The sequence below is a fragment of the Candoia aspera genome, chromosome 5 (genome assembly GCF_035149785.1).
Source record: "Candoia aspera isolate rCanAsp1 chromosome 5, rCanAsp1.hap2, whole genome shotgun sequence".
NCBI classification, from domain to species: Eukaryota; Metazoa; Chordata; class Lepidosauria; order Squamata; family Boidae; genus Candoia; species Candoia aspera.
Window position 1 is genome coordinate 103,795,174 of NC_086157.1, and position 19,321 is coordinate 103,814,494.

The 19,321-nt window shown below is 42.7% G+C and overlaps 1 protein-coding gene across 1 annotated transcript in view; it reads left to right on the plus strand.

Annotated features, from left to right (window-relative positions):
- The first annotated feature begins 3,877 nt into the window (after positions 1-3,877).
- MTMR2 (myotubularin related protein 2) overlaps positions 3,878-19,321 on the plus strand; it is a 40,204-nt gene continuing 24,760 nt past the window's right edge. The window contains exons 1-2 of the mRNA XM_063305879.1: positions 3,878-4,158; positions 14,095-14,200. Coding sequence (XP_063161949.1) covers positions 4,073-4,158; positions 14,095-14,200 — 192 coding nt within the window. The 5' untranslated portion in view covers positions 3,878-4,072. The remainder of the gene's footprint in view (positions 4,159-14,094; positions 14,201-19,321) is intronic.

Consider the following 19,321-nt stretch of genomic DNA (forward strand, 5'->3'; position numbering starts at 1 on the left):
GTGGAGATACCAAGGGAGTGCTCTCACCCAGTTATCTGGGAACAGTTTGATCCTGTTGGACCTGAGGAAGTGGACAGGATCCTCCAGACCGTGAATGCCACCACTTGCCATCTAGACCCATGTCCCTCCTGGCTGGTGAAAGCAGCTTGGGAGGTGACATGTGGGTGGGTCCGTTGTTGTTTATTTGTTTAGTCGCTTCTGACTCTTCGTGACTTCATGGACCAGCCCACGCCAGAGCTTCCTGTCAGTCGTCAACACCCCCAGCTCCCCCAGGGACGAGTCCGTCACCTCTAGAATATCATCCATCCACCTGGCCCTTAGTCGGCCCCTCTTCCTTTTGCCTTCCACTCTCCCTAGCATCAGCATCTTGGCCCATTCCGGTCCATTTCAATTCACTGATGCCCAAAATGTCTATCTTTAATCTTGACATCTCACCAATAACCACATCCAATTTGCTCTGGCTCATAGATCTTACATTCCAGGTTCCAATGGTGCGTTGATCCTTAGAACATCGGATTCGCCATTCACCACCAGCACCGTCGGCTGCTAGCCATCCTTTTGGCTTTGAGCTAGCTGCGTCATCACATCTGGGACTAATTGAACTCATCCTCTGTTCCTCCCCAGTAGCATTTTGACCATCTTCCGACCTGGGGGTCTCATCTTCTGATGGTATACCAACATATCTCTGGTTGTACTGATCCATTTAGTTTTCACAGCAAGAATACTGGGGTGGGTTGCCATTACCTTCCCCAGGGATCGCATTTAGTCTGACCTCTCTGTCATGACCTTCCCATCTTGGGTGGCCCTTCAAGGTTTAGCTCATGGCATCATTGAAGTGCTCAAGCTCCAGCACCACAACAGGGTAACGATCCTTTGCTGAAGGTGGGTGGGTCCAGGTGATGGTTAATACATCCTTGAGGTAATTCATCCATCCCGGATAAGGTAAGTGATTCTGTGACTGCCCTCACTACAGCCTGGGGGCTGTAGGGGCCTGGATGGGGAACAACAGGCTTCAGCTGAACCCTGGTAAGACGGAGTGGCTGTGGGTTAAGGGCTCCTCCGTATCTGGGACTCCGTATCCAGGACTTTGTCATCTTTGGTTCCGGATGGGGTGGCACTGCTCCAGACAGACCTGGTGAGTATTCTGGGGGCCCTCCTGGACTCACGGCTCCTGCTCAAAGAACAGGTGAGAGCCGTGGCCAGGAGGGCCTTTGAGCAATGTTGTGCACCAGTTACGCCCCTTCCTGGATTTGGAGGCCCTTCAGTCACTCATGCCCTCATTATCTCCCACATAGACTATTGCAATGCACTCTACATGGGGCTACCCTTGAAGAGTATCCGGAAGCTACAGCTGGTCCAGAACACAGCCACATGGGCTATCTTCGGTGTCCCTAGAAGGGCACATGTAATACCTTTGCTCCATGAGCTGCATTGGGTCCCAGTTTGCTTCCGGGTCCAATTCAAGGTGTTGGTTATCACCTTTAAAGCCCTACATGGCATGGGGCCAGGCTACTTGAGGGACCACCTCTTCCCCGTTCAGTCAACCCTTCCCACCCCATCATGCAGAGAGGGCATGCTGCGGACCCCATCAGTAAGAGAATTCTGTCTGGCGGGGTCCAAGAGATGGGCCTTCTCTGCAGTAGCTCCTGCCCTCTGGAACATCCTACCCCCAGAGGTGAGGTGAGCCCCATTGCTCCTGGCCTTCCGGAGGAGTCTGAAGACCTGGCTCTGCCACCTGGCTTGGGGCAGGGAGGGGAATAGTCATGCCTGGGGATGGCTAGTGCCCTAAAGTGCCCATCCCACGCAAGGACTGAATTAGATCATAGCCATCTGGACTTTATCTATATTTATTTGTTACTTGTAATCATTTTTATACAGTGCACTTTTATATATTGTGATTTTATTATATATTTATTGTTTTATTGATTATTTTGCTGTAAACCATGCAGAGTCCCTCTGGTGGGAGAAGATAGGCGGTGACAAATGTGATTAAATAAATAAACAAACAAACAAACAAATAAATGCAATCTTGCTGTTGTAAATTACATGAGAATTATTGCCCCTTTTTTCACAGCTTTTCCCCCATTTCCTCCATCTTGCTTACCTGCTTGGTCGACTCCCACCATTTCCTGTAGTGTACACTTTTGGAAATTCTTAGCAATACCATTCCATACCATCTTTAGCAATGTGGTGGTGTGGGGGGTGGGGGGCGAGGAGAGAGTTATCCTTTCCCCCAGACATTCTGAGCCTGTGCAACACATTAATCTCCAAGCCTTGTCCGCATGTAAAGCAAATCTGGAGAAGATTTTGTGCATTCCAATTTAATACAAGATTTTGCCAATTTGAAAACTGATGCGCTGTACTGCTTAAAAGACCAGACCATGGATGAGAAGTCCCTAGCATGTCTCATCAGCATTACCTCATAAGGCAGCAGTGAGATAACACATGTGATGTGCTTTGAACACCTGAAAGCCCTACACAGGTCTCCCTTGAGAAATGTTCAGCTCCTGGTAACTTCACATTTACAAGAATGCCACTAAGCCAGCTGGCCAGAAGTTTGCTTCTATATGCAACTCTTAAAGATAGCTTCTCGGAACCTAAACCTAAGTATTCCATTCTCTCCCCATGGAGCAGAGCAGAGAAGGAAGTATTATTTATTTCAGGCTCACACAGGACTGTGGCTAGTCAAAACGAATGGCTTTTTCTTCCCAGCAAAAACAACAACCAACACACTTTTACAAGCCGCTGGATATATTACAGCAGGGTTTCTCAACCAGGGTTCCGTGGCACCCTAGGGTTCCATGAGAGGTCACTAGGGGTTCCCTGGGAGATCACAATTTTTTAATTTTTTTTTTTTGAAATTCAGGCAACTTCACATTAAAGAGGTTTCATTCTTTATTTTCAGTTTAAGAACACTGTGAATGCATAGAGACAGGCCTACCCATGAAACAAATATAGTAATTTTGTAACTTCTGGCCTGTATTTGAGCCTGAATGTGCAGGGGTTCCCCAAGGCCTGAAAAATATTTCAATGGTTCCTCCAGGGTCAAAAGGTTGAGAAAGGCTACATTACAGCATTCAATACGTGAGATGGGCAGCTATATAAATTTAATAAAAACATCACAGCATATAACTGTGCATATATTATATTTTTATTGTATTTCCATATTTGGAATGGTTTTTAATTTTAATCCTGTTTTATTGTAAACCGCCCAGAGTCCCCCACCCTGATGAGGAGGAGATGGGCGGTGAATAAATTCATTAAATAAATAAATAAATAACATCTGAGATGGGTGGCTAAATACATTAAAAAAAATGCATCACGGCAGATACCATGAGAGATGGGCAGCTATATAGATTTAATAAATAAATACATTACAGCATATAATATGTGAGATGGGCGGCTATATAAGTTAAATAAGCAAGCTTTTGTGCATCGGTGCTTCAATTTAAAAAAAATGGGCCATCAAGGCATTTCTTCTTTTTGCTTTCCGGTACTGGGAGGACTGCACGGCTCCCGCTCCCCCCGCCCCCCACAACAAAACCCCTCTGTCCCCGAACTCCTTCCTAAATTGTGACTCCGTATTAATTCCCTCCCCCGCCAGGCAGCGCTCCCTCGCGCTTTCAATCGCGAGGAGGCGGACCTCGACCGGGCGAAGGGAAGCATCCCCCATCGAACCGCCAGCGCCCGTCGTGCGCAGCCCTGCGGCCTCGTAAGAGCGCAGAGAAGCGGCGAGGCGGGCCCGCTCCCAGGCCCCGAAGGCGCGACACCCGCGGCCGGGGGAGGGCGGGCGCGCGCGCGCTCCCGACGAGCATCCCCGCGGCAGGCTACGGCGCCGGCTTCTCCCGGCGCGAGGCGATGCTGGGATGCGCCGCAGCCTCCTCCAGAAGGGCTGGAGGAGGGCCTGGGACGCCGCAGCCTCCCATCCCTGCGCGCTGCACTGTGGGCTAAAGATGGCAGCTTCCTCTCCCCCTCTCGGCTCCCCAATGCTCTGACGGGCGGGCGCCCTCGCTCCCTTTCCCCCGGCGCGTCGGTGGGGCTCCTCCGCCGGCCCCACTTCTCCGAATCCGCGATGGAGAAATGCTCCAGCTGCGAAAGCCTCGCCTCCAAGCCGGCGCTGCCGGCCACCCGCCAGCCCAGCACCGACTCCCTCTCCAGGTATCTCCCCTGAGGCCTCTCCCGGGGCAAAGAGCGGGGGCGGGGGGACTGCTGGGGGCGGTCGCCTGGCGGCTCCGTTCCGGAGGGTCGCGGGGGCGGCAGCGTGGGTGGAGAGAAGCCGGGGATCGCCCGGTTGGCCCCTTGCGCCCTTGCCAGACCCAGATCCCTGGATTGCTGATGGGAAAGGAAAAAGGCTGGCGGCCTGGTCCGGGTTTTATGCGACGCCCCGGCATCTGGAAGGGCTGGATGCTGCTCCCAGCTGCAGGGGAGAACTGGTGGGCATCCGCACGTGCTGGGCGATGGCCTTCTTCACAACGGCGTCTCGCCCTCTGGGCTGCAGCCTTGCCGGTAGCCCAACGGTTTGAGGGACAGGGCCAAACTCATGGGCAGGGTTTCTTGCAGCTGGATCCTCGGGATGTTCGGCTTAGCTTGCTGTTCTTTGCATGCTGACTTGAGAGCAGCCTGGGTTATTTATTTGTGAGCAACTTTCACTGACTTGATGGTTAAGCCTAGCTGTAATCCATTGATCAAGGAAGGTATAAAATCCACTAGGCAAAATGGGATTTAGCTTTGGTTGAATTTAACCTGTAGCTTCACTGTTGTAAGAGAGGTTAAAAGACTGAAGAGCATTCCAGAGTTCGTGGTCTCCAGATACATAGCTGGGCACTGTGGGCACTTTCACCCCAGCATGTCTGCAGGGTAATATGTTGCGAAAACATGCTTTACTTGGTGGCTAAATTTACTCTTTTTTCTGTTTTCTCATGATGCACCACACACTCTTCTCACCAAATGGCTGGGCTTACACTACTCACTAAGCCACAAAAAAAACCAAAACAAAGTTAACCCTGACCAAAATCAGCAGGTTGTGTGAATGCATCTGCTGTACTAGACTAGATTAAGTGTGTTGTGTGAGTACAGCCTGGGCGTTAACTTAGAACCCTGACTTTGCAAGTGAGACCTACCACAAAATGTTGGGAATGGAATGCTCCTGGTTGGATGTCAGATAGCCATGGCTGTTTCCTGGATGATGTACTCAGGTCACTATTAACCCTTACTTCCTAATCATCGCTATCCCACATCATAAGATCTTAAAAAAGATTAAAGCCAGCGGGTATACATGGGTACATAATAAGGTTACCATAGAGTGGGGGCTGACAAGAAAACAGTGAATTACTGCAGTGTTCTAGAGAAGTAAGTCAAGGTCAAGAATTCTCCAACAGGTGCATGGAAAATATGGATTGTTGAGTCTATCAGGCAGTGAACTTTTTTTCTTGAAAGTTTATGACATGATGCTCAGTGGTGGTACTCATTATACCTAGAATTGATACCACAAATTGGACCAGGGAATTCTGAAAGTATCTGGATAAACAGGAAAGATTTCTTGAGTGAAGCTCAACTCCTGCTGATTTCATAGACACATCCATATAGTCTTGACCACAACATGGAAGTGGTTTGTCACTGCCACCTTCAGAGTTTTCTTGACTTCTCAATCTAGTGTATATTCCTGGGAGTTCCTTGTGGTCTCCCATCCAAGTGCTAATCAGGTCTGCTTAGCTTTTTTCAAGATTATTCAAGGCTGCTGGGGGCTACCACTTGTTGTGTGCAGTGTCCCTTGTATTGAAGTTGACTCTTGATAGCTACCTGGGCAGACCAGGGTAGTTTTTCTAAGCAACAGTTCTGAATTTGATGCCATTATCATCTTCTAGGGTGTTGTTTTTTTTTACATTCTAGTCTAGCATACTTTCCTGTGGTTTCTTGGTTCCATCCAAGTATTAACCAGATGCTTAGTACTGTTTGATTATCACCAAAGGTTGTGAATAGAATGTGAGATGGATGGATGGGAGGGCTTCATTCATGCAATGCACTGAACATGGTTAGTAAATGAACTCATTTTCTGGGTTTGCACTATACATAGAACCAAAAATTATTGAAACAGACTGGTTTGCAAACAGGTTAAATTAGAAAAATGAGATTGTAGTTAATATCTTGTGCAAATGCAGCCCCAAATTCAGTGTAAGAATCTGACACACTTGTTCCAATAATAGTCTGACTCATGCCTAAGTTGAAATGCAGAATTCAGATTTATTGTGTACAGAACAAGGCGAAAAGCCACAACTAAAAATTCCCGCCTAAACTACCTAATTAAAAACAAGCAAGCACCCCCTCCCTTTACCTTCCTCCCCCCCAACAGTCCTGCATGCCAAGCACAGCTGTCTTCAGTTGGTATGACCTTGACTCTCATCATTAGCCCAAACAGCATTCTTTCACACTCCTGTTAGATCTCCCTCCCTTCTGGTGCTTGACATGCATTGGGTCATCATGGCAGATGAACATGGTCAAATGATTCATCCATCTTTTGATCATGGATTCTGACACTCAGCTCCCTGGCCTAGTTAAGAGTGTTTAGGAACACAGCCATTCTGTTTTCTTGTATTCACTTGAATAATTTCTTGTTAAGATTATCAGCCTTTGAAAGCTAATACAGTTTGCTCTAGTGGATGGCTGAAAAGTATCTTTCTAACGTTACAATCCAGAAGTGGGTAAGATTACGCGCATGGCACCAGTTTGCTTGAAGGCTTGTCAAACTGTCATGTCAGATTTTCTGAGGCTTGTCAAAATTCCTCTCCATCATTCTTACTGCCCACTTCTTTCCATGCGTGTATGTGTGTGTGTCAGTTCCAGCTGCCATGCAGAGATGTCCCAAAAATTCGATAGATGAATAGAGCACAGAAAGTGGGCAAAAATAAAACAGGAACTGGAGAAAATCCTTTGTGGATGTTAAAGGGAATGGTGGGGAATAACCTCGCCAGTTTCTTGATTCCCCACACCCACAGTGGCAGCCATTTGGGGAATGGGCAAGCGCCCTTCCTGTGGGAGACATTTTGTTAGCAAGCTTGTGGCATTCTTTAAATCCCAGATGTGTTTGCTGGTTAAAAAAAAAAAAGTAGCATGCTGCTATTACATTCATTTCGTTATAATCAAACAAGCTGGTGTCCACTTTTCTGTTCCTTTTGAAAGTGTAATCTTTATTCCTGTGGGTAGGGAAGGAAAGAAAATACAGGTAGCCACTCAGGTTGTGGGACCTTCAACCTGAAATGGAGTTTTAATTTTTGCAGGCCAAAGAATCATAGACTTGTAAGTTAGAATGGCCAGAAAACCAATTAAAGCATCCGTGAGAGGTGGCTGTCCAACCACAGAGTTGAAGAACTCACAACCTCCATAGATAGATTGTTCCACTGTGGTGCACAGCTTACCGTCAGAAAGTTTTCCTTACATTTAAACAAAATCTAGGTAGTTGCAACTACAGGTAGTCCTCGCTTAACAACCACAATTGAGACTGGAATTTTGGTTGCTAAGTGAAGTGGTCATTAAGTGAATTGGACCCGATTTTATGACCTTTTTGCAGCAGTCATTAAACGAACCATGTGGCCATTAAGTGAATCATGTGGTTCCCTGTTGATTTTGCTTACCAGAAGCCAGCCATGAAGGTCAAAAATGGTGATCATGTGACCACAGGATGCTGCGACGGTCGTAAATATGAACCAGTTGCCAAGTGCCCAAATCGTTGATCACATGACTATGGGGACACTGTGATGGTTGTAAGCATGACCACTGGTTATAAGTCAGTTTTTTTAGCGCCATTGTAAGTCTGAACCATCACTAAACAAATGGTCATTAAGTGAGGACTACCTTTATGCCTGTTATAAGTTGCAGTTATCCAAAATAACCCAGAAAGTTTACAGCTCATTGCAAATGAAATGCCTCACCAGCACCACCACTTTCCAGGGACACATTAGCTAGGAATTCTGAATAATTTTGATTTCTTCCTGTGGTGCATAAATTGACCAGTTTTCTTGGACCTTGGGAACATAAATGGAACCACAAGGCAGGACATTAGTTTACCTACTGCCATATGATCGATCACTCTACCTTTCAAAAAGAAAAAAAGCTGGAGAGGAGCCAGGCGCAATTGCTCTCCAACATTTGCGTGCTCTTGACTGCTGGATGCTTCACTGCCTGGATCTGTTCTCTGTTCCTAGTTCTGCATCTTGGGAGATCAGCAGGGGCATTGTGTCCTCAAAGCCCCACCAGGGCCACCGCTGATCTGTAAGGCACCTTTGTGCAAAATGTTTTTGGCTGCCCCAGGTGAAGGAGGAGGTGGAGGAGGAGGAGGGGAAGAAGAGGGAGAAGAAGAAGACTCGGCGCAGCTTGTATTCGTTAGGCTAAGCTTCCCGGAATTGCAAGCACGTGCACGCCAGAAGATGCTACTGGTGCTGATAGTTTCAGATTGCATGATACATACGGTTTCTCTGAGTTGATATACAGCACTCGTTGCGGAAGAAGTGAAATCTGATGTAAGCGAACATGCACGGTTACTGTTTGGAGTGGAGAACTGATTTTTAAAACTTAATTTGGCACACGCGCGCACACACACAATATCATGGCGCCTTTCCGTAGTGCACAACTTGCTTGCGGTGGTCTGAGCCCCACTTTTTCATAACGTGAGAAGATGGGGATCTGTAGTGCTTAGTAGAGGACAGGGCCTTTTCCAGTACAGAGCATGTTGGGTAATTGCATCTGAATGGAAAAGTCATTTTTTGGAGAAGGTGAATTGCTGCCAATCCTGGGTTAAATGTTCTGGCCTTGTTCTGTGGTGTCATTTACATTTGCATGCCTTGGTTTCACCTAGTTCTGCAGTGGCATTCTTGCGCTGACTGCCCTGTCTTACTCTATAGCAATTTTGCTAAAGAATTCCTTTCACTCCTGGAAAGTAATCCATGTCTAACGCTTCAATACTGTATTAGTTCTGAAAGGGTTGTTTTTCAAGAAGTAAAACAGCAGCATTGAAAAAGGTGCAGATTGTGTGGATGGCGGCAAGAGGACTCACGGTTCTTCCATATTCTAATGCCATGTGTAGGATGCATAGAAAACAAGCCATCTGTATTTCTATTTTGGGATAGAGCGCAATGTTCTATAATGAAGATTTGATCCAAGATGTTCTGTTGTGCAAGTGTGTTAATGCTGAGCCTTAGAAAGCTGCCTTCGAACCTGGGCTTTCAGAGGAGGGATGTTTGCACCTAATTAAATTGCAAGGAAAAGGGAATTTCGGGGTGCAGTTTCCCTTCTTTACAGAGTGTTAAGATTTTTTTTTCCATTGAGTAACCTGCATTTTCTCATAATTGCTTCTATCTTTTTTTTTTCTTTTTTTGCTTGACTTAAAAAATCCATTAAGGAGGAAACAATGGGATACTTCTTGATTATTTATTTATTTGTTTGGGTTGAGCTCCTGCCTTTTCTATTCAGCCAGATTGATCAAGGCAGCTAATAATCCAAAGCGATCCAAATGCAGAGTAGGCGGAACTAATCACTGAAATATATGAATGTATCTTCGTACCACTGCAAAATCAATTCTGAGTACCTGGTTAAAAAGCTGAGGTGATAACAAAGGAACTAAGGCAAACTCCTAAGAGAATACCTTCTGACAAAGTCAAAGCCCTCTCCTGCAATCTTTTCATGGGGCTCTTCTGCAGATCTTATTCCTCCCCCAGGCAAAGAGAGGCAGGCATTCAAGTAACCAGAAATTAAGTTTAAAAGCTTAAACCAACATTTTAAAGACCCGTATGATCGCTGCTCCTCAGGCTGTAGCACTAAGAGCTAATAATTGGAAATCCCTGCAGAAATATATGCACCTAATGTGAAGAGAGGACTCACTGGAAAAGACCCTGATCCTGGGAAAGACTGAAGGCAACAGGAGAAGGGGACGGCAGAGGATGAGATGGTTAGAGAGCATCACCGATGCAATGAACATGAATTCGAGTAAACTCCAGGAGACAGTGGAGGACAGGAAGGCATGGCGTGCTCTGGTCCATGGGGTCACGAAGGGTCCGACGTGACTTAACAACTGAACAACAACAACAACAACAAATGATTGATGCTCCTCAGGCGGTAGCACTAAGAGCTAATAATTGGAAATCCCTGCAGAAAATCTGTTTTTTTTTTTTCCCTAACAGGTTTTCCAGTCAGAAGAAGAAGAAAATGGGAGAACCACAGCAAGGAGGTGGGGAGGGATGGACATCCTGTAAAACTCAGGACAAGAAGCTGGGGCAATTTTACAGCTACAGTTGGCAAGGAAAAAGTTAAACATCTTTTCTGTTCTCTGCCCTGCCAAAATCTCTGTCTTTTGATTTTAAAAGGAGGAAAAACAGTACCAGCTCCATATAGGCAGTTTAATCCTAGAGGTAGTCCTCACTTAACGACCACAATTGGGACTGGAATTTTAGTTGCTAAGCGAAGCAGTCATTAAGCAAATCCAACCTGATTTTACGGCTTGTTTTGTGGTGGTTGTTAAGTAAATCACCACAGGTGTTAAGCGAACCACATGGTTAAGTGAATCATGCAGTTCCCCATTGATTTTGCTTGTCAGAAGCCACCAGGAAGGTTGAAAATGGTGATCATGTGACCACAGGATGCTGCGACGGTCATAAATGTGAGCCAGTTGCCAAGCGCCCAAATTGTGATCATGTGACCATGGGGATGCTGCAGCAGTCATAAGTGCTAGGACCGGTCATAAGTCACTTTTCCCAGCACTGTTGTAGGTCCGAACCATCACTAAGTGAATGGTTGTTAAGCAAGGACTACCTGTATTCTCACTTTCCTGCCTATCAACTCAAGCATATTGTCAGTTCCTTATGGTCTAGAAACTTGCTCCCTGATAATTTAAAAGAAAATAGATCTTTTAAAAAAAATATTCCTTTATTTAAAAAGAAGATATAATTTCAAAATATACATTATCAATAAGTGGACAAAGAGAATTACTAAAGTTATGCAATTAATGCTCAGTATAACATTAATAAAAGATTGACCATTGACAAGGTACATTTTTATGGCCTAAAAATGCATATAAATCTTTGAGCTTAGTGCTTAGTGCCAAAATCTCCATTGTATTGCTATTTATAAATGCTAAAAAACAAGTTTAAATAGTGAGGGAAAAAACCCTACTAAAAATAGCATAGATAAGTATTTGGTTTCTGACTTCCCCCTTCATTGTGTTCCAATTGATTTATAGTGTTTATGAACATAAACTTTAGAAACCATACTCTTAAGTGTTCGTATTTGTCTTGCTGCATGATTTATAGGACACAAGGAAGGCATTCTTGCTTAAATTTATTTGAACTGTTAATTTTGTTAATTTTGCCATTGCTGCATATTCTTCGAGTTAAAGTTCCTAATCAGATTTTGTTGGTATGATTTTTTTGTTTTGTTTTTTGGTAATGTTAGGAGAAAAGGAAGATTCTTAAGAGAATGGAATTCTACAGCCAGTATCAAGGGGCTGGGTTTAGACCATTTTGACTCATGAATAGCATGATTCAACAGCAACCAAAGATTGTTCCATAGGAAACTGTGTGTTGCATTTCAATGGCTGGTTAGTTTTCTGTTCTTGGAGTGCAACAATCAGAGCTTTGTTTACTAAGCAGCTCACACAGACTGACTTTTAACTTTGGCTCTTCTCCCTGGCCACCAATATTAAAAAAAAACAAAAAAACAACCCAGCCAATCATATATGAGCAGTGGTTGGAATACTGTAGATTATTGTACAACAATGGCCAACATGAAATGGATGTTTTTTTTATTTTTAATTTATATTTATTAAGAATTTTCATATGATAAACGATAAATCAAAAGAAAGATAAAAGAAAGAAAAAGAAAAAAGTGCAAGAAAAGGAAAAAAACTAAAGTTAAGAAATATATAAATAACTTCTGACTTTCTTTTCAACAGATAATTGCAATCTCATTGTCCCTCCTCCCTCTTATACTTTTTGCAGATCCCCTCACCCCCTCCTTTAGTCCTCGTCTTTCTTAATCTTCAAATCCATTAATCATCAATTCATTTTTTTCTTCTTTCAGCAAAAAGTCCATATAAAGTTTCCAGTCTTTCAAAAAAAATTGTGACATTTTTTGAAAAAGCCCACTCAAATGCATTATATAGACACTTCTTAATTGCTTGAAAAGCAAATGTGTCTATGAGTACATAAAAGTATGTACATATAGCTATATATGGCTGAATCATCCTCTTAAAAATACTGTAAATGTCATTCAGGCAAATAGGGTGGCAGGGAATGGGGTTAATAATATATATGAGAGCCCTATCATTTAATTTCTAAAATGTTATTTTTATCTCATTTTTTTAAAAAAACACATCACTATGCTAATCAACACAAGAAAAAATAGAAATACAAATGACAGTATTAAAGGATCAACACAATCTCAAAACAGATAAGAGCAATAAAAAGGGAGAAAGGGCCTGGAAATTTTGTTGTAAACAGAATAATGCTAAAAACTAATCTCATGAATGTTTTTTTTTTTTTTGCTCTCCTGTCAAAAACAGGCAATTAAAATGTTGGCAAATGACAGGTACCAACAATCCATTGCTGTAAACCAGCTCTAGATTTCTCCTTTCCATGTTGCATAATTTTTAGGCAACCTCATGCTCCCAAATGCACAATTCTGGATATTGATAAGAGTCCAAAACCTGAGCATATATCCAAGAACACAGACAGCAATTTGATTGACTGATTCATTGATTATTTGCCATCAAGTTAGTGTTGACTGTTAGTGACCACCAAGATAGGCCTTCTCCAGGATGAATCCAGCATTAAATCCAGAGTCATGTCAACACACTAATCGTTTCTGTTTCAGAAAGGTAGCTTAGTTAGTCTGTTACAATCAAACATGGTGACCTTCAGGTATTTTGAACACGAGTTTTCTCATCCCCAGCTCCCATAACTAATAGCAAAGGAATATGGAAGTTGTAATCCAAAACATCAAGAGAACATCTGGTTTGCATATTCCTGCCATAGATTAAAGATACACAAACATAAATCCTGACATCCTGTAAGTCCCAGCATTCTCCATCATTGGCTGCATCTCCTGGGAGTTTAATGTGGGCAGAAAGAAGTGTAAGGAATGGACTTTACATATTCAGCAGGTTGTTTCAAAAATGGACATCTACATGTCTAAGCCTTGCACACAATTTAGAAATCCAAGAGTAATCATCATGGAGTCCAACACCTGGTAGTGTCCTGTTTTTAGAAGCTGAAGTTGGGGCTGGTGTAATAAGTGACATTCGGAGTAAGACCACACATGTTGAATTGTGTGTGTGTATAAAGATTTAGACCAGTGTTTTTCAACCTTGGTGACTTTAAGATGTGAGGACTTCATTTCCTAGAATTTCCCAGCCAGCATAAAGTCCACACATCTTAAAGTTGCCAAGGTTGAAAAACACTGGTCTAGATAAGGATAGGTTTGTAGTATTCCAGTTGTTGGTAGAAGTACAACTCCCAGAATCCCTGGAAGCATGACCATGGTAAGGGATGCTGGGAATTGTAGTTTAACAAGCTGTGTCTTTGTCGATATTGTGGTGTACAGGTGGGAAGATTCATAGCAAGAGTGAGGAAAAAATTGCTAAGGAGAGAAGGAATAAAGTCTAACTTGACCAATGATGGGGGATACTGGGAACTATAGTTCAGCAACATCTGAAGATTCACATATTCCTTTCTCCTCTCCTAAGTAAAGGTATGGAAGACTCTGGATCTAGACAGGACCTCAAAGACCATCAGTTAGTCTACTCCCAAACCAAACCACTGTAAGAAGTCCACTACAGGTTGGGCTGTGCTTATGGGAGACCAATTAATTCAGTGTGCTTTAATACACCAGCTCAATTGATGTTTTTTGGGCAATGAATGACATAATGGCATCCAGTGGATGCTGTCATTTCAGGGAAGAATTTCTCATATCCTCATAGGTGAAAGCTTCAAGCACCACTTGTTCTTGGGACCAGTAAGATAAGAGGATAAAGGGTTCTTTGATCAACCCAACTCTACAAAATCAAGCAGTTGTTCCTATTTCTGTTTCTTTTTCTCATCCTTGTTTCTCTAGTGCTTCCACCTCTCATTCAGATCACTCAGCACATACCAAATCAGCTTCGGTCATCTCGTCGGATTCTATCTCCACCTCTACAGAAAACTTTTCTCCTGATTTGAAGGTAAGCCCTGGAGCTGATCTACACCTTAGCAGAGGCATGGGGTGAATAAGGTGTATATGTAAAATTAGATTGGGAGGAAAGAAAAAATAAAAATGGTTATATAGAGAAAATACGCACTTAATGGAGGAAGCTAAATTCAGAATACTCCTTTCCTAGTACCTTTAATTTTTTCTAAAACCTGCAAGGGATGTTTATATTTCACTTTGGGTTTTTTTTTTAATTAATGGACATAGACATGTTGTTTTCTTGGCAACGTTACAGAAAGGCTTGTTATTTCCCCTTCTTCTGGGATAATTTTTCAAATTTGTAGTCTTAGTCTACCCTCTGGGATGTATTCCTGGGCTTTTCTAGTAGTTTCCCATCCAAGTACTAACAAGATCCAATCCTGCTTGACTTTATGGAGATCAGCCAAGGTCACCAGGTGCTGCCACGTGCTATAACTGATGCTATTATGTGTTTACGTCACTGTTCCCTGTGTTCACATCCTCAGTGCTGCTTGGCCAAGGAGGAAAATGTAACCACTTTTTCATGAACATTTCCTGCTGTGTTTTGGCCTGGCACTTACGAATAGGGAGTGGATGCCACATTAGTTGAACCAACAGCTGATCCTTTTGTTAGCCTTGGACTTTGGGCATTGAAACCCAACTTTGACAGACTGTTGAGACCACAAGATATAAGTTTCATGCAAGACTCATTTATATCCTCCCAATGGGAGGAGATGTGTGGGGACAAATTGGATAAATAAATATCACATGGCCCCTGATCGAAGATAAAAGAAAGAAAGCTACTGTAGTAGAAAGTACATGTCTCTTTGCAAAGAAGTTCTTACTGAAGGTGATACGGCCCCCATGTACGTTCTTTCAACAAATAAGCAAGACTTGCCATTCTCTTTTTCCGAGAGGGGGTGGGATTGCATTATCACCTACCACCTTAAAAATGCCACAATATGTTGCTATGGATTTTCCCTCCAGCTGTATAACTTTTGGGTAAAGATCTAGGCTACAGGAGAAGAAAGCTCAAATTTCATATCTATGTCTGAATCCAAATTTGGTTGAGCTTTATTCCAGAGCCCTTTCTGGACAAAACCAGTGTTGGTCCAAAATAGAGAACTTGGGTGGGGCCGAGCCCAAAGTGAAGGGGTGCTAAATAAGTCCCTTTGTACCCATCTATCTGTTTACCTAGTCTTCTGCATTCTTCTGCAGAAGAAAGCCATATTGGAGTAGTGGCTGAAGTGTTGGATTAGAAACAGGGAGACCGCAAGTTCTAGTCCTCCCTTAGGCATGAAAGCTGGTAGGGTGACCTTGGCTCAGTCACTCTCTCTCAGCCCATCCCACTTCAAGGAGTGGCTATTGTGAGGAAAATAGGAGGCGGGAGCATTAGATATGTAAGCTGCTTTACATATAAAGGCAACTCAAATAAACAAATAATGAATATTATTTTCTCAATTGCTTGTCTGCCCTTTACCAGTCCTTGTAAATCAAGGTAAGGAGTGTAGTTAGGGAAAACAAAATAAATTGGAGATTTTAGTTCTTGTTCCAAATAAGGTGCATCTTGGAAAAGTGGGGTTGGCTTATTCATCTTAGCTCCTCCATTCTCTCTGCATAATATCTCCATTATCTAGGAGATGTACCAACCCTTCTACATTATTCCTCAGTAGGCTCTCTTATTTCACCCACTATACCCCAGGCTGAGCTGATGGTAGAGGTTCCCCTCTCTTGGATTGGATAATTGGCTTTGCAAAGTTTCAGCATTTATTTAAAGAGGTTCTTGTAAACTCCTAGAGATTTCCTGAAAGCTGGTTTGCTCACCTTTAACAACCCTCCACAGCAATTGGTGAGTTGCTTCATGTGAGATGGGCGGTGATGAAATTTGAAATAATAAATAAATAAATATGCAGCTGATCAAAAGGCCTAGACAAACTTTTTTAAAAAAAACTTTTCCCTTCTGCTCATCCTACTTTTCTAGACTTGCCCAGTTTCTTACCCTAAGCAATCACTTGTGTTGATTGTGCTTATCCTGTTCTGAAATCTGGAAACATTTTTATTCTGTTTTATCATGGATTTAACACCCTCCATTTTTGGTTCAAAGCAATCATTCCCCCAAGGTTTTAAAGTTGTATATAGTTGAGATTGGTGATGTGGTGCCGATAGACATTATCATGGTCTCATCACATGGAACTTCATTTGAGGAGGAGGAACAGGCCAGAGAAGACACTTCTTGTAGAATAAAGGTCTTGCAATTACAGCTGGAGCAGAACCGAGTCTGGCTGCTTTTGAACTCTGCAGCCTTAGATTCTGATTCCAGTTGAGATAATTCACAATGATACATTATCAAAGACCAGAGAGATGACGAAATGCTGTATTTCTTGGAAGAGCACATTTATTAGCCCTTCGAGGTAGTCCAGACAAAAAAGCACAACCAGGAGTACTAACTCTATTTATATGATAAGTTTGTATTAACAGAATCTTGCAAGACTGAAAGTATTTCTCCCTTCCTTTCCTTTTACTCTCTGGAAAACTAGGGAGGGTCCCTTCTGAAACGTTTCCCACACCATCCCCCTTTCTGTGAGCTGAGACATCTTTTACATGCTGGTTGTCCAGTCTGCAGCTCTCCCTCCTGTCTCCCAAGCTCATTCCCACATACCATTACACATTTCTCTTGTAGCACCAGCTGTGTTTGATCTGTCTCCTCTTATTTCAACCTCTGATGATGGGTGATAGTGAGATGGGGCTTCAGATGTTGACTTGGGTTATATTGTTTCTTGAGGATTCTTCAGAAGAACTGGAGTTTGTTAAGGTAGAAATCTCTGAGCAGTGGGCTCCTTCTGGAATTCCAGGAGTCAGTCAGGAAGCTGTTGCTCCTTATAGGAAGAACTCCATGGAGCTGCTCCCTAACATTAGAGAATATTCTTCCTCTCATTCGAAGGTGTAAGAAGTGAAGTAACCAATTCAAGAGGAGGACAAAGAAGTGGACATTTGAGAGAACTCAAGTTGTGAAAAACTTTTGATGTCCAGCTGTTAACTGCTGAATGTATGTTTGCCAGTCCCTCAATTTGTTAGCATTGTTCAGCTAACTTTGAACAAAGCTTGACTTATTCAGGGTCTTTGCTTCCAACTAGTGGTCATCTGGATTTTTTAACTTTTAGGCTTTAGATCTGGTTTCTGCTGATGAGATGCACTTTTATCCCAAGCAGCACAACTTGTGCTTACGAATAGATCAGTGTTTCTCAACCTTGGCAACTTTAAGAGGTGTGGACTTCAACTCCCAGAATTCCCCAGCCAGCCATGCTGGCTTGGGAATTCTGGGAGCTGAAGTCCACACCTCTTAAAGTTGCCAAGGTTGAGAAACACTGAAACAGGTGATGCCTCACATTTCCAAGTACAAAAATGCTCTACCCTTACCCATGGCCATTGGTTACTTCAAGGATCATCTTATTATTTCATTTTATATCGCCTGGGTTTGGGTGGGTGAGTGGGTGTGGGTGTGGTTTTTAATTGTATTGAATGTGCTTTAGTGTTTGCATGGAAGATGATAGTATGAGTTTTTACAGAAATAAATTTTATTGAAACTGCACAGCAAGAACCTGCACCAGAAAGGCAAGAGTGTCTTTTTTTAGATATTATGGTAAATCTCCCTGAAAGCGTGAAGGGCATGTAGGAATTTCTGCCTACATCAGCACCTCTGAAACTGGCAAGCAGAGTTCATACACCAAATTTTCTTTGCCCTTTATTTTTTGAAGACAGCTGAGTTCATAAACCTTCTAGTTTCTGTTCACCTCCTCTCCATCCACCAATTGCCTCCTAATGCAGAAGAATTTAGCTTATTTAGCAGGATGTCTTTTAGTCTTGTCCTTCCTCTATCTTCTTTTTATAGCTCTCTCGTCATAGACTTGTCAAAGCCCAGGTTACAGTATATTGATTTAGTGCAAATTAGATCAGGGAAAAATTTAAATTTAGTGCAAATTAGATCAGGGAAAGCCAGACTCGCTCAATCTTTTGTCTCTGAGACAAGGAAAACAGAAGTGTCTGGAGTGGGTTTGTGTTTCAAAAGGCAGCCTTAGCAAAAAGTAATCTCAGAATTAGTCAAGGTCCTTGAATATTTGTGTAGGTGCCCAACTTGCAACAAGAATGATCTCCTGTGATTATCTCTGGTTGTCATTTGAGAGGAACCAAATCTGAAGGGTGCACGTTGGTGGCCTTGGAGTGACCTCCTGAGCAGTAATCCATTATTTCCTCATGGAGGCTCCAGCATTCATTCTTATTGGGACTTAGATCTTCACTTTGCAAAGCATCTGTGGGTAAGGGAGTTTAATCTTCTGTCATGATAGGTTTTGCCAAATGCCTGCAGTGTGTCTTGGAACAAGTATAAAAATGAATTCCTCTTTCCTCACTTGAATTTTTGAGAGATGCTGGGATATCTCACATCTAGGACCACCCATCATTTAATTTAACAATAATTCATAATTTAACACCCATACATTCATCAAAGCACTTTTGCCCTAATAAAGTAGGGTTATCATTAGCTGATTTTATGTGAAAACTACAGAGATTTTCATGTAGGAACTTGCAGGAATCCCATATATTGTTAGATATGATGGTCTTATGCAGATACAAATGTGCTGCTTTTATCTACTGCTTTTACAAAACAGGAGCAGGGCTAAGAATGTTTTTCTATTTGGGGGCAAAAAAATCACCAGAACCCAAAAAATCTCAAGAGAGACTAAATTATGCTCTTTTCCTGTTGCCAGAAGTTCTCTGGTCTTCTCCAGGAAGGCCTTCCTTAGTTCTGTAAGGAAAAATGTTCCTCTCTACTTAATTGAATAGGCCAGAAGACTTATTTTAAAATATAATTAATTGATTAATTGCAGCATTCATATATATGATTTGATTTGATTCATTGATTCATTTCATTTTTTTTAACCAGTCACAATCTCAGCAGCTTACAATCTCCACAGTATAAATAATTTACATACTGTAACAGTAACTAAACCACAGATAAAATTATAACACTTTGAATCAGAAAGCTATAAAAAGGTGGCAGCATCTGCACATCAAAGGGCTCCTAACCAGCCCCTTTTAAAATAATTTCCTGGAGCCTATCAAAGTAGCTGCTGATCAGGTT